The following is a 16010-nucleotide window of genomic DNA, read 5'->3' as shown; positions in this document are numbered from 1 at the left end:
CAAAGCAGCACGCCCGCTTTGAGTCTACACACACACACATACACACACACACACACACACACACACACACACACACACACACACACACACACACACACACACACACACACACACACACACACACACTTGCCCCTTCCTCCCTGCCCCCCCAAGGGAGCTGAAAGCTCAGGGGATCCCCTGCTTTCGGAGATACTTACCAGGGGGTGTCAGTAGCAGTTCCGGCTGGGCTAGTTGGGGCTATCATAATGACAGTGTAAATGTGCCATGTCACGTGTGCCAATAGGAAGCCACGATGTCATCTCGCGCTGTTTCCTATCGTCCCACCTGACCGCGACATTTAAACCTGCGGAGCTGCTGCCACCACCCCCTACGGAGGTAAGTGTCTCGAGGAGCAGGAGGTCTCCGTAGCTGAAATTAACGCGGTTCAGCTTCGGAGAACCCCTGCTTCCCACCCCGAGGGGAAAAAATATTTTTGGGGGAGAGCATATGTGAAAAACACAGCAAATCAAAGCACTTTTGCAATTATTCTTCACTCAGTCTTCTAATATGCATTTACTTAACACACAGCAAAACTATTGCTACATAGGGGAGACAATAATAATTGTTTTATTCTCGTTTGAAACAACCTTGTACACCAACATAAATTTCTCAAGTGCTGAACCGCAAAAAGTATGCAAAGAATCACTGCAGAAAGCATAAGGCCCAAATGTACTAAACCGTGCTATACCCTAGTTCCAGCGTTGGAAGAAACCTGCTGTTCCATTCAAGTGAAAGAGCCGATGTTGTCTTTGTGGAGGGTCCTGGTATAGCACGGCCCCTTATGATGTTCCCTGTACGATATGAGGGGTGGCACATCAGGGGCCCCTCTGACGTGCAGGGAACATCATGCTATTTTTGCTGGTTTTCCAGGGCGAGATCACGTTCACGTGATAGGAACAGACGTGGACACTCTTCCACTTTCGTTCATGTCACTCGGGGGGTTTTGGCTGCGACCATGTGATTGCTACCCCCACGGTGTCACATGGTGGGCATTCGGGAAGACTGGCGGCAGCGAAAGGGTAAGAAAGTGGCTTCACCTATTTCATTCTCTGTTATCTCTGCCCCTCTGCACACTGCCTGCCGCAGAGACGCCAAATCGTGGGCTTGGCGACAAACACAACCAGGGCAAACTCCATTGACAGCAGACAACATGCCGTTGTGTTACTGTCTTTTTGTTCTGTTCCGCAAATGTCTTGGGGAAACCGTTCTTTACGTACTTGGCACAGACCTGGCAGCTTTAATGCAGTCAAAATCTCATGTCTGCGAAACTGGGGCAAAGCCACAGAATCAAATCTAACACAGAGACGGAATCCCATGAAAGCCACGGAATCAAATCTAGCACAGAGACGGAATCCCATGAAAGCCACGGAATCAAATCTAACACAGAGGCGGAATCCCATGAAAGCCACGGGATTTATTTATTTGTGACATCAGGAGATTTCTTTTTCACATTAGCTTTGACCCCTAGTTTTTGAGCCAGGAGACTTTGACATATAGATAGTGACTTTAGGGTACGTATGAGAGTAAGGTCCTGTGCATTTAGCAATGTGAAGTAGCAAATGACCTTCGCATTGCTAAATTTGCAGGACATCTCATCTCTAGACTCTCATCTCCTTCCGCTCGACCTGTCTGCAGGCTTTGATGCTGGTGTTCCCTGTTCTCTTTTACAGTCTCCACTCCCTTGGTGTTTGGGACAAAGCCCTCCCTTGGCTTGCTTCCTCCTTCTCACTTCCTGTAGTATATCTACTGCTAACGTCCCACCTTCCTCTGTTGATCTATGTGTTGATATACAGATCTAGTACGACTCTCGTGGCTGAAAGAGCAAAAAGCTGCAGCTCTGGAGACAGTGCCTACCATGCATCTGGTCCATGCTCCCAGATCGGACCCTCCCACAGCGATAATCCTCCAGCACTGAGGAAGCCGTGGTTTCCCTCATGCAGTTTGCCCTGATGCCGGACACAGTAAGGACTGCTACAGCTGTTCATGAAGGCTACGGCCCCAGTGCTCCCTGCTGCACGCGCGCCGGGCGGTGCGTACACAGACTACAGCCACGATCTGCGGTCTGTAGGGGAGTGGTGGGATGCGCAAGGGGGGTGTGGCCATGACCGGGGCGCGGCCATGGTGGGGTAAATCTGCCCTTCCATTGGCTGCCCGCCAAGCAAAATTCTTGTCTTCCCTGCCAGTGTATGCGTCACAGCGCTTTGCGCGCCGACACACACACAGCCACTCGGGCCTGCCCCATAGAGGGCTGTGTTGTGGTGTATGGCGTGCATGCTGTAGCACGCGCCGCAGCAGCCACTGGGGGCCTGGCCTAAGGCTCAGTTCTGGGGCCTCTTATCTTTTTTCTCTATACACTCTCCATTAGTAACCTAATTAATTCATTTTGGTTCAATCATCACCTATATGCAGATGACACTCAGTTGTATGTATCCACACCCAGGTCTCTAACTGTTTCATGGCAATTTAATCCTGGATTACAGCTTCACGTCTCAAGCTCAATATGTCAAGGACTGAGGGGCTCATATTTAAACCATAGTCATCATAGCTACTGATATATCTTGATGTTTCTTTCTCTACTGTATAATATTGCTAAATCCAACACTTTTGTCTGTTTCTCTAATAAAATATGAATGCCTGCCCTCGTTCTCTCCCAACTGGACTACAGCAACCTTCTTCTTACTGGCCTCCCTGCCTCGCTTTCTACCCTTCTATTCAAAATGCAGCAGCAAGGATAACCTTGCTCTCCTCTCCACAAGTCTCTGCTAACCTCCCCCTGAAACCTCTCTCTTGGCTCCCTATTAAATTCCACATTCACTTAAAAAATGATTTTCTCTCTTTCAAGACTCTCAACTTCCCTGCCCTTTCAGTCATTGACTGAGCCACTGATGGAGCCACCTGTGCTGAAGCAGGGATATCCTTAAAACCTGACCTGTTGGTGACCCTTGAAAACTGGAGTAGGCCACCTCTGAACATGGCATGTGCAGCCAGAGAAGGAGAGCAACAAAGAGGGGCCGAGAAAGAATAGAGGGGGGGGGGGGAGGGAGAGAGAAAGAGATAGATGGATAGGGAGAGGGATGGGGAGAGAGAGATGGGGAGAGAGAGAAGGGAAGAAAAGGGGGGGGGGGAGAAAGAGGGGGAGAGAGAGAGAAAGAGAGGGGGAGAAAGAGAGATGGGGGAGAGAGAGAAAGAGAGGGGGGAAAGAAAGTGAAAAAGAGAGGGGGAGAGAGCGATAGAGATGGGGGGGAGCGCGATAGAGATGGGGGGGGGGGGGAGAGAGCGATAGAGATGGGGGGGGGGGCGGGGTGTAAGAGAAATAGAGAGAAAACCCCATATTTCAGGGTTTAATGGGAATAACACCACCTCTAGATACAGTATCACCCAAATAACCTAACGTTTGGTGGATACGACATGTTTGGGGAACGCCTCTCTTGCATATGGTTAGCAATAATGGGCGAAACAATTAAATGATACCTTATTTCAAGGAGTGGCCCGGCGTTAACATTCTGTTATTCCGTTTAGTGGATACGCGTCACTATTAGCCTAACGTTAAGTCAGGTCAGCGCTAAAGAGCCAAACGGAACGAAGTGTAATAATAAATGCAATATTGTCGGCTGTAAGAGAAGGCCGACATAACATGCGCACTAAAAATATTTTAACCCCCCCCCCTCTCTGAAAAACGAAATTTCAGAATTAACCGTGATTATCAGGTCTTTTGTTCGTATCAAATGTAAACTTGGCATCAATTTAGCTTAAAAATAAATTGTCGAATTAGCATTGTAACAAACCTTTTTATGTTTTCTACAGTGATTCTTTGCCTCCTAAATATATCTGCTTGAAATATGCAGGATTTAAAACTTTTAACCCCTGTGCTGCCACAGGGGCTTAAAAAGCTGCCATTTTCACACTAAACCATACCTTCCAGTATATAAATGACATACACACCCCATACCTTCCCAGTATATACATGACATACACACCCCATACCTTCCCAGTATATAAATGACATACACACCCCATACCTTCCCAGTATATAAATGACATACACTCCCCATACCTTCCCAGTATATAAATGACATACACACCCCATACCTTCCCAGTATATAAATGACATACACACCCCATACCTTCCCAGTATATAAATGACATACACACCCCATACCTTCCCAGTATATAAATGACATACACACCCCATACCTTCCCAGTATATAAATGACATACACACCCCATACCTTCCCAGTATATACATGACATACACACCCCATACCTTCCCAGTATATAAATGACATACTGTATACATCCCATACCTTCCTAGTATGTAAATGACATACTCTATGTAGCCAGGTGTCCCCTCTGTGTTTTCCCCCTCTCTCCTGTCCCCTCCTCTACCTCCAATGCCAAGGGGATGTGCAGGGAGGGCGACGGGTTCGCCGGCGGCTCCCTTTGCAGGGCGCCACCATTGCTGGTTGCGCGCGCACCCCCGGAAGGGTGCGCATGCGCAGGAGACCCGCGACGGCTTTATGAGTCACGCATGCGCAGCACGCCATGCGCACGTGGCCCCAATGCAACATAGACTCTGCAAGGACTACAACTCCCATGCTGCATAGAGAGATGCTGCCACGTGACTCGCCATAACGAATGGGATGGCTGGGTTGCTCCTGGAAGAGTATTGCATGCTGGGACAGGAAGCTGGCAGTCAAGACCGGGACGTGAATGGTGCAGGTAGGGTCCACGGAGCTGTGCTCCAGGGACTAGGCCAGAAGTTACCCCCAAGGGCACAGTTAGTCCCCTGAGACACAGTAGAGACTTATTCTAATAGCTTTAGGGAAAGTCTTAAGACAGGGACCTTTCCACCATTAGCGTGAGAGGTGCTGCAGGACACTGCCTGAAGGACAGTGCAGCTTGCTATCTGAGAGCAGATCAGGACTCCATATTAGAGACTGCTTATAAGGGATCATCTGGCCGGAGGCCCCTTCAGAGAAGTCACCCTGCGAAGCCATCCAAGCGAGGAGCAACATGCCACGGAACCACGTCGCGGAGTTACAGATTGCTGCTGGTTATCCTGGTCTGGACCACGACCAGGAAGGTATTAATAAGTGCACCACCAGGCCCCAACACAGGGAAGCGCGCTATCCCCCACACATTACACTTGCTTGTGGACACTCAGGGGTTAAGTGCCCAGGCACGTCAGTACTTGGGGTTTCCATCCGGGAGGTATTATTGTGGAGTATTACATTGAGTTATATGCTGTGGATGTGTTATGGTATACGCAAAACATGTGTCCAGTAAATACTGTTCATATACAAACGTGTGTAATTACTGTGTATGTTGGTTCCGGTGAGAGAATACTCCCACCACGCTGGGATCCCTTATCGGTGGAGGCGCTGCACCGTGAATACGTGTATCCCAGGCTCCCAGTGGCGGAGGCTCAGGCTCCCAGTGGCGGAGGCTCAGGCTCCCAGTGGCGGAGGCTCAGGCCTCCTGTTACCCACACAGGTAAAAGCAGCACGCGTAGTTTCAGTACCCAGGGGTACAAGGGCTACATGTACACACCCCATACCTTCCCAGTATATAAATGACATACTGTACACACTCCATACCTTCCCAGTATATAAATGACATACTGTACACACTCCATACCTTCCCAGTATATAAATGACATACTGTACACACTCCATACCTTCCCAGTTTATAAATGACATACTGTACACACCCCATACCTTCCCAGTATATAAATGACATACTGTACACACTCCATACCTTCCCAGTTTATAAATGACATACTGTACACACCCCATACCTTCCCAGTATATAAATGACATACTGTACACACTCCATACCTCCCAGTATATAAATGACATACTGTACACACTCCATACCTTCCCAGTTTATAAATGACATACTGTACACACCCCATACCTTCCCAGTATATAAATGACATACTGTACACACTCCATACCTTCCCAGTATATAAATGACATAGGAGTACTGTACACACTCCATACCTTCCCAGTTTATAAATGACATACTGTACACACTGCATACCTTCCCAGTATATAAATGACATACACACTCCATACCTTCCCAGTATATAAATGACATACACACTCCATACCTTCCAGTATATAAATGACATACACACCCCATACCTTCCCAGTATATAATGACATACACACCCCATACCTTCCAGTATATAAATGACATACACACTCCATACCTTCCCAGTATATAAATGACATACACACCCCATACCTTCCCAGTATATAAATGACATACTATACACACCCCATACCTTCCCAGTTTATAAATGACATACTGTACACACCCCATACCTTCCCAGTATATAAATGACATACTGTACACACTCCATACCGTCCCAGTATATAAATGACATACTGTACACACTCCATACCTTCCCAGTTTATAAATGACATACTGTACACACCCCCATACCTTCCCAGTATATAAATGACATACTGTACACACTCCATACCTTCCCAGTATATAAATGACATACTGTACACACTCCATACCTTCCCAGTTTATAAATGACATACTGTACACACTGCATACCTTCCCAGTATATAAATGACATACACACTCCATACCTTCCCAGTATATAAATGACATACACACCCCATACCTTCCCAGTATATAAATGACATACACACCCCATACCTTCCCAGTATATAAATGACATACACACTCCATACCTTCCCAGTATATAAATGACATACACACCCCATACCTTCCCAGTATATAAATGACATACTATACACACCCCATACCTTCCCAGTATATAAATGACATACTATACACACCCCATACCTTCCCAGTATATAAATGACATACTATACACACCCCATACCTTCCCAGTATATAAATGACATACTATACACACCCCATACCTTCCCAGTATATAAATGACATACTATACACACCCCATACCTTCCCAGTATATAAATGACATACTATACACACCCCATACCTTCTCAGTATATAAATGACATACTATACACACCCCATACCTTCCCTGTATATAAATGATGTACTCACCTAATAAATTCTCCAGCTGCTGATTTGTTTCAGAGTCTAGTACATAGTGTAACATTTCAGCTAAAAAAGAGACACCGGAGAAAGAGACGTTGTGCTGTCAGCTGAATATGTGATTAGTTACTTCATGCTAATATTTCTGAAACCTTGACATGAATTAGTTTTTTTCTGACGAGTAATATTTTGGGGGATTTGGTAAAGTCGCCGCTTCATGACTTTGAACCGCCTTCCCCTTTGGCAATGTAGGACATACTTAGGGATTCTGGTTGTAGTGAGGGCTGGCTTAATGGCGGTGCAGTCGGTGCCACCGCACTGCCCCCCGCGGTTACAGAGGCCCCGCACTCTTCCCCACAGCAATTAACCTGATTGCCGGGGGCGAGCGCGGGGCTTTTGTAACTTTCTTACCTTCGCCATCTCTTCCTGCAGGGTCCCTCATCACGGCGCCGCGGCGTCAAATGGTGTCGCGTTGCCTGGTACGTCACGCAACATAATGTGGTGTCCCGTTGCCATGACAACGGGACACGCTGTGGCGCTGCATCGCCATGGATGCGCAACACCATTTGGCTTTGTGGCGCCATGGTGAGGGACACCGCAGGAAGAGATGGAGAAGGTAAGAGAGTTACAGAGCCCCACACCACTTCCCTGCACCGAGTCCCCGCAATATCCACAGCCGGGCCTGGTTTTAATCGAAAAAAACATCACCTCCCACTGTCGGTTACAGCCAATAAACAAAGGACTAGAAGCCCACATCTTGTGGTAGCCCGTCCCCAGGCAGGAGACAAAGAGGAGAAGTGTGGAAACTAAGGAAGGGCTCCGATAAATACCACAATCAAACGCGCGGCAATTTGTTTTCAGTCAACTCTCATAAATACCGATTAAATAAATAAATAAAATGAACCGCAATTCCTAGACATACTGTAAGCGATAACGTGAACCGACAATTCCTGTTTGGTGGAATATGCAATGTTTACCATAGTTTTAACCCTTTGGCTGCCTTGTAGACATTCTATGACGCTATGGGTTAAACGTCATAATAAGCGCAACTAGTGTTACCAATACAACAAGTCAACTGGTGTGGTGGGGAGTTATTCTCAGAATACTGTAGCCTGCCTAATAATGGCGGGAGCCGAAATAACAGCACACTTCTAAGATTCAAAAACGCCATTTTTAACAATGGCGTGCATTTCCCTTAGTTGATAACATGAATTGTGCTGAATGTTTAAAATGATCAAATTATTTTTATTTAAAAAAAATAAAAACGTTACCTATCTTTTCATACGACTCCTCGTTTTCTTCATCTATGTTACTAATATCACAGTTTTTTATTTCTATCTCCAAATCCACATTGTTCAAGTCAGGAAAATAGTTTTCACACTCTAGAAAAGAAAACCAAAATGGTATTAAACAGCACAATATACATTGAGGCATATATATATATATAAGCAATACGATACCGTTTGGAAACGAAATCAGCAGGCAGCACTCCAGAATTGAACAAACAAGTGTATTGAAAAACTAAACACAAAACCAACGTTTCAGTCCACGAATGGGACCTTTGTCAAGGTGGTGCACCACCTTTTTTCCTTGCGCCGCCCTGCCTGCTCTCCCCCACTGCTCGAACCCCCCTTACCTAGTCTGAAGCGTCAAATGACGCGTCGCCCAATCCAACTGAGTCACGGTAAGTAAAGTTACAGAGGCCGCGAGCGGTCTCCCGGCATTTCATGTAAATGCCTTGGGGAAGAGCGCAGGGCCTCTGCAACCGCTACGCCCCCCAAGCGCGCCCCCCTGCTGTAGATGGTAGGCCCTATATTCTAAACAATATGCACATGTTGTATTGGGAAAGAGGGGGAGACAAGGAGGGGAAAGATAGAGGGGGGGAGAAAGGGAGGGGAGAGGGGGAAATAGGGGGGAAGAGAGGTCAGAAATGGGGGGGGAGAGGGGAGATGGGGGAAGAAGGAAGGGGAGGTGGGGGTTAAGAGAGAGGGGAGAGTGGGGAAGAGAGGCGATTGGAGGAAGAAAGGGGAGAAGGGGGGGGGGAGAGAGGGAGGGAAGAGTGGAGAGGGAGGGGGGAGGTGATGGGAGAAGGGGGAAGAGAGGGGTGAAAAGAGCAGGAGGGAAGGGAGGGAAGAGTGGGGAGGGAAGAGGAGGGGGGAGAGAATGGAGAAGAGAGGGGGGAAGAGAGGGGAGAAATAATCCTGGTAATAGGGCCCATTGAATTGTATACGCACTGCTCTATATAATATGTGCAGATACCTGGGGAAACACCCGAAGTACCTAGAAAATATACTAACTTAAATCATTTAAAAATACTTTGCATATTACTTATTTTTCAGGTATCTCAGGTATTTCTTCACGTGGTGTACCGAGGAGTGTTTTGGGAAGTATAGACGTCAATGGGCCTTATAGGACACTCTGTCTCTCTCTTTTTCCACTGCTTCTGGCTCTCTCTCTTTCAGCATAAGTCCTATATCAGGGTCAGTATAATGCTAAAATGTACTTAACTTCACTGTAACAGGGCCTTTCTCCTGTCTAAAAGGCTTCCAAAATAAAGCCTGTCTTTTGTTGATGAGTCCAGCAGGGAGCTGGTTAATTTCAACAAGAGTTAATTGACCAGTTTCCACTTGGCTCATCAAGCATGTTTAAAAGCCTGCTGCACAGACTGCAGGGGATCTCTAGCACAGAGAGATTGTGCTGCTAGAGAGATCCCAGGGGAAGAGAGACTCTCTGTTCCAGGTAGCATCGGTCCCTGGTACCCGGCAGAGGGATTACCCCACAGACACCACCACAGAACCTGGACTGACGTGGAGAGCACCCTGCCTACAGGTACCTCTCTGTGGACGGTGTCAAAGATTGGTAAGAGGTCTAGCCTTCCAGGCCTCAGTCAGGGACTACTGATTGTTAGTCAGTCCCCTACATGGGCTTAGGCCTGGTTGTTATTTTTGCTCTAGTGTTTGCAGAGATGAAGCTGATCTCTGTTTTAAAGCTGCTGGCTAATAAAGCCTACGTTTATTTTCTCCTAGAAACGTCTCCGGTGTTCCCCCTCTGCGCACATCTCCTACGGTCATGTTATTGGAAGATAACGCAACGTTATGCTACACCACGTGACGTTAAGCCTACGCTAATCAGATGTCATTAAGAAATGATGCTGGGAGGACAGGGCTTTACCCAGACATTAATACCTAGGCTGGGAAGTTGCGTTTAACCCAATCATACATTCATCGCCAGGTAATGCCCTGTCCTGAGGGCATTATTACTTTTATCTGCCCGCCCCCTGGATTATCTACCTACCCCTCCAGATTATCTGTGAGCCGCCGACATCACCTTCCTGCCCCCCTGCATCACTCACCTGTTCACCCGCATTAGCTGCTGGCTTCTGGTTTACTAGTCACCCCCCAGATTAGCTGCCCCCACCACTTCCTGTCCCCTGCATCATCTACAGGCCCCCCACATCATCTGTTCTCCCTACAACGGGATCATCTGCAACCCTCCCACTAAGATCTGCCCATCCGGACCCCAAATCTTCTGCAATCCCCATCTCCACCCCCCAAAATCAACCGTCTATCTGCCCCCCCCGGATCATCTGCACTTCCACCCCCCTCCCGGATCTCCCTTTAGCAAAATGTTCCAACCCCATTATTTCCATTTTACAAATGCCTAGACATGTTCGAAATGACCAACTTCAACCGGTCAGAATATTTCAATGCCGACATATGGGAATTTATAAACGTGACTATTTGTCAGACTTCTTGAGATTTTTTTTTATTACAGTGAAATTCAGTTATATGAGTGTACTTTTGCTTTCAGCAAATATAAATATCATGTGTGAGCACATTCAGACGTCTCAGACAGCTCGGCAACCCTGCTTCTCCCCATTATCTCCTAGCATAGAGCGCTTCCACTGCAGCCAGGGATTCTGGGTAGTGACATGCAAATGAGATCACAGTGCCACCTTTTGCTTTCTAAACCACCCATGTCAATATATTGCATTTTAAAATTGCACAAACCTAGTAAAGCTAAAATGCGCTCCAACTCCTGATCAGTCTGTAAAAGGCTAAGGAAACCATGTTCTGTCACGTTGAGATCCATGGCTGCTTGATTTTCACCTGAAACAGAAAATGTACAAATGAGAACAAGGCATACTGTACATATTGTAATTCGGTTTCACACCGCTTTACTGTATATGCAGATCATTGTAAATATAGCAACATGATGACACAATAAAATGTTAAGAGCATTACAAAACTAAAGCTGACTCACATTTCTGGTCTGTAACTGTTACATACGCCTATAATATATATTATCTCTAACTGTGCATGCAATGTCTTGTATATAATGTATACCCTGTTCCCTTATATAACTGTATTTGTACCATGTATTTATAACTCTGTGCCCAGGACATACTTGACACGAGAGGCAACTCTCAATGTATTACTTCCTGGTAAAAATTTTTATAAATAAAATAAAAATAAATTACTGTATAAATTAAAGTAAGCAATGTCCTTCTATGGCACAAAAACAAGCTTTAGGTACAGATGCAGCAGATTACCCCGTAAACGCAGAATGCATGAGAAAACACAGGAATTAAGCAGCGAGCTATTATTTTCACTGGCAGATGTGTTAAAGAGGCAATGCAGGCAGGCGATTTTTATTTTTAACATTGGATTAAAGCCGGGGGTCTCCGGAGCGGAATCCCATTTATTTCAGCTCCGGGGACCCCCTGCTTCCAGAGATACTTCCCTCCGTATGGGGGTGCCGATACCCGCTCGGCCAGCAGGGATCACGTAATGGCGGCGTTTCAAAGCTCCCGCGCCCTGCGAGCCAATAGGAAGCAGTGATGTCATCAGGTGTGGCTTCCTATTGGCTCGCGGGAGCTTTAAACTTTGCCAAGATACCCTTTGGAGAGCTGTATCTTGGGAAGCAGGGGATCCCCGGATGTGAAATGAATGGGGTCCAGCTCCTGAGACCCTCTGCTTCAAACCTATGTTAAAAACGAATAAATTAATAAAGTGCATGAATTGCTCCTTTAACACAATGTTAAATATCGCGTTAACTCAACACCTCGCATAAACCCTGTCACCAGCTGGAATGTTTTCTGATGTCATTAATGTCCTCCATAGGTGATATAACTTTTCGGGCTCTAGCACCAACCACAGTTTCATATTTGGAATGCACTTAAAACTGTATTTATTAAAAAAATATTTTTACAGAGGAAGATTCATGGAGATGTACACTTTCATGTTCACGTGTCCCCTCTAATGTATTAGAGCTGAGATCTAACACATACTGTTCAGTCCAACAAAAAGTTTATTACTGCAGAAAAACTTCCAAAAAATATGACGTTGCTCAAAGCAATTAAAGGTGTGTTGGCAAGTTCCACGTAAAATATGAATTGCAACATTGGCAGTGAAGTTAAGAGACCTCATTCACTGAGGGAGATCACAGATGGACAGAAAAATGCCCAATAAGGTCGTGTAACTACAAATAAGACTCTTTGATGGGATGATTCTTATTATGTTCAGCTATTCAATTGTGGTCGACCCAAATCTAACTAAAGCACACAGGAATATACAAGTAGACACTAATGGACATGAGGTGACGCCAACACAAAAGGTTGGACTTGCCATGATATCTGCTCAATTCTGTGTTGGGCGGCAGAGTAGTTGGTAATTTATTTATTTATTTATAAAATATTTTACCAGGAAGTAATACATTGAGAGTTACCTCTTGTTTTCAAGTATGTCCTGGGCACAGAGTTAAGACAAATAATACATGGTTACAAATACAGTTACATAAATGAACAGGGTATACATTATATACAAGACATTGCATGCACAGTTAAAGAAAATATATATTATGGGCGAATGAAACAGTTACAGACCAGATTAAAATGTGAGACAGCCTTAAATTTGAAAGAACTTAAACTGGTGGCGGATGTGAGAATCTCCGGTAGGTTGTTCCAGTTTTGGGGTGCACGGTAAGAGAAGGAGGAACAGCCGGATACTTTGTTGAGCCTTGGGACCATGAACAGTCTTTTGGAGTCTGATCTCAGATGATAAATGACGCATGTGGTAGGGGTGAGGAGCTTGCTCAGATAGCTGTGTAGCTTGCCCATAAAGAATTTAATTCTTAAATTGGGTAGTTGGGTAGACCAGCAGTACAATTCTGCGTATGTTCCTTTGGCTATTACACAAAATATACAGGTGTACGGTAGAACAACTCGTTGCTGCCAGGGCCACGGCAGATCAAGCAAAAAGCTGCAGCTCCAGAGATAATGCCTGCCGCGTCATTACTGAGGAGGTCCATGCTTCTGGATCGGACTATCAACAGCGATAATCCTCCAGTGTAGCCGCGGTCATTTATGAAGGGAATTCTGATGGTCTTAAACTCAAGTTCAATCCACAATAATTTCTCCAGAGTGGTGAGGTGAGGTTGTGGCATTCTGCCAAACAGTCACAGCTCTACCAAGAATTGTCCATGCCATGTTTCTGCTGCTAGCATTTGCATAACAAAAAGGATGATTTATTTCTGTTTAAAGGTCTTGTCTGATACTTCCCTGGACAGCACGTCAAGAACCAAATAATATCGGATTAGTAAACAAGGGAAAAACAGCAAGAAAGTAAAGACTTGCTAAGGAGATATCGAGCTGAGGAAGACAATCTTATTAATGTCACCCAAGATTTTTGGGTAAACATACAGTACTGTACGTCAAACCCACAATACATGCTACAAAAATGAGAACAAGTAAAGGGGAAGTAGCAACAACTTAGTTCATCTTTTTATACGATTGGTTGTGCATCCTTATTGAACAGCTCCATCTTAAACTGTAACTACTACAATGCGGACACTTTCCTAAACATTTTTTTAATTTAATTTTTAACTCCTTATGAAAAGAAAGATTACACAATTATCTTCATCTTGGCTAGAGTAATAGTCCAGTAACTGTTACTCTACAGATTTTAGTATCTTATATTTTGTAAGGTTTAGTTCTTGTACAGACTGGGAAAACATAAAACAAAAAATGCCAGTTTTTCTTATAATGTATTGGTATGACATAAAACATTTATTTTTGTAATATTGTCCCTACAGTAGCAGTACCAGCTTCAGGGTAAACAGAATTGACCCAACCTGCACTTTATTATACATGGAAACTAGAAAAATGGCATTTATTTGCACAAGACAGAAAATTAAATATTAATATAAACATAAAATGTGAATGTGTATAAACAATTATTTGGTTTTGGTTTATAACATGTGAATGTTCGTGTGACAATATTACATAACGGTGCAGGCTGTGCAGTACTGTATACCAGGCATTGTAATGCTGAAAGCCTTGTGATGCTGCGACATTTAAATATGGGAACCCTATTTCTGTCTTGGCCAGTAAAAAGTACATCAGACAAAAGGAAGGGAACGTAATGCTGTGGAAAGTTGTGAATGACACTAGTGAAAGTGTCTGCCCCCCGAGAGTATCCTATACTCTAAGGCCGAGGGCATGGTCAGCGCTTACCCGCTGACCCGCGCTCACGCTTACCAGTGAGCCTCTGCAGCCGCAATGAGAGCGGCGTTAGTAGGGGCGCGCTCACACTTCCGCAGGCGTGCGAAGGTGGAGCTCTTAAATTTTTTTTAGTTTGCGCGCTGAGGGGAGCGATGAGGGCAAACCAGCTCCGTGACATCACTGGCCCGCCCCCAGACACGCCCCCGGACGGCGCGTGGACTAAGGCCAGGGAAAGCACCCGCTTTCCCTCAGCCTCCGCGCGCCTCCGCACGGCTGAAGTCCCTAAGAAAGCAGCCTAAGAAAGCAGCAATTGTAATAATTTACCTTTGATGTGCCAGAAATTGGGCACAAAGAATACCATTACAAGGTGAATATACAGTAGAAAAAGACTTTGGGGCTTATTCTATACCCACTGAAGCATCTGATCAGGATGTTTGCTGCTGAAATTCCCTTTCAACTTTAATGTGGATTTTCATACAGAAACAGCCCGATCAGGGGCTACAGACTAACTCCTTTTAATCTTCAGCCAACCTGGGGCTGCATTTCATAGGATCAATGTCCCAGTAAACACAATTGTAGTATATCAAACCCACTGGTTTCTGAATATCTTCTTTGGCTTATGTTCGCAGATGGTATATTAACCCAACTCATTTGTGTAATCCGCCTATTACTCACAAATGTACTCCGGATGTCTTGGGTGTTAACTGACAAGTAAATTCAAATATTTCCGAGGAAATATAATGACATGAAAACGATTTGTATTAGTAGGTGCATGTTTGAGATACCTAAAAAGCCCCTTTCGACACCAGGAAGCATGTGATACAAGACAGAGGGCAGAGACTAGAAAAAAACAGTTATAGCAGTTTTATTTCTGTCACCATGATTCCGGTTCTGAGCAAAAGTGAAAGTCTTTTATACAGTATGGCTGAGCCAGCGACAGTTTCTATTGAAAGACTTTGCAGTAAGCGTTCATAAGCCACTTATCGAGCACTTATCGGCCAAAATGCCTACTGCTATTCAGTAAGCGGTGATAAGTGGGTGACTGAATGGCCCCCCAAAAATTGCTCATAAAAAAATTACCACTTATCGACGCTTTTCGATATGTTCATAAACTCGCGCAATTCTCGTAGCAGTGATTAGGCTATGAATGCCTATCACTGCTCTAGAATGGTGATTTTATCACAAAATACTCACGCCAGAAAAAGTTGGCGTGAAGGTGTTTATCCTGCAGAGAAGCATTTTTCCTGCATAGGATTGATGCCGGGAATCTCTGGAGCTGATATCCATTAATATTAGCACCAGAGACCCCTGGCATGAATCCTAAGCAATAAAGATGCATTTACAGTAAACTTCATTACCATAGCGCAGCAGTGCGCAAACTGGGGGGGCCCGACCCCCAGGGGGAGCACAAGACTGCCTGCGTGAC

At 45.2% G+C, this 16010-nt stretch overlaps 1 protein-coding gene across 3 annotated transcripts in view; it reads right to left on the bottom strand.

Annotated features, from left to right (window-relative positions):
• The window catches only part of CIITA (class II major histocompatibility complex transactivator), a 140539-nt gene that overhangs the window by 48798 nt on the left and 75731 nt on the right, over positions 1-16010 (bottom strand). For all 3 annotated transcript variants that reach the window (XM_075565345.1, XM_075565347.1, XM_075565346.1), the window contains 3 exons: positions 11094-11192; positions 8355-8465; positions 7093-7152 (listed from right to left, as the gene is read on the bottom strand). In XM_075565345.1, the coding sequence (XP_075421460.1) occupies positions 7093-7152; positions 8355-8465; positions 11094-11192 (270 nt within the window). The remainder of the gene's footprint in view (positions 1-7092; positions 7153-8354; positions 8466-11093; positions 11193-16010) is intronic.

This window comes from Ascaphus truei, chromosome 11 (assembly GCF_040206685.1).
Source record: "Ascaphus truei isolate aAscTru1 chromosome 11, aAscTru1.hap1, whole genome shotgun sequence".
Classification (NCBI taxonomy): domain Eukaryota; kingdom Metazoa; phylum Chordata; class Amphibia; order Anura; family Ascaphidae; genus Ascaphus; species Ascaphus truei.
This window is presented reverse-complemented; position numbering and strand designations above follow the sequence as displayed.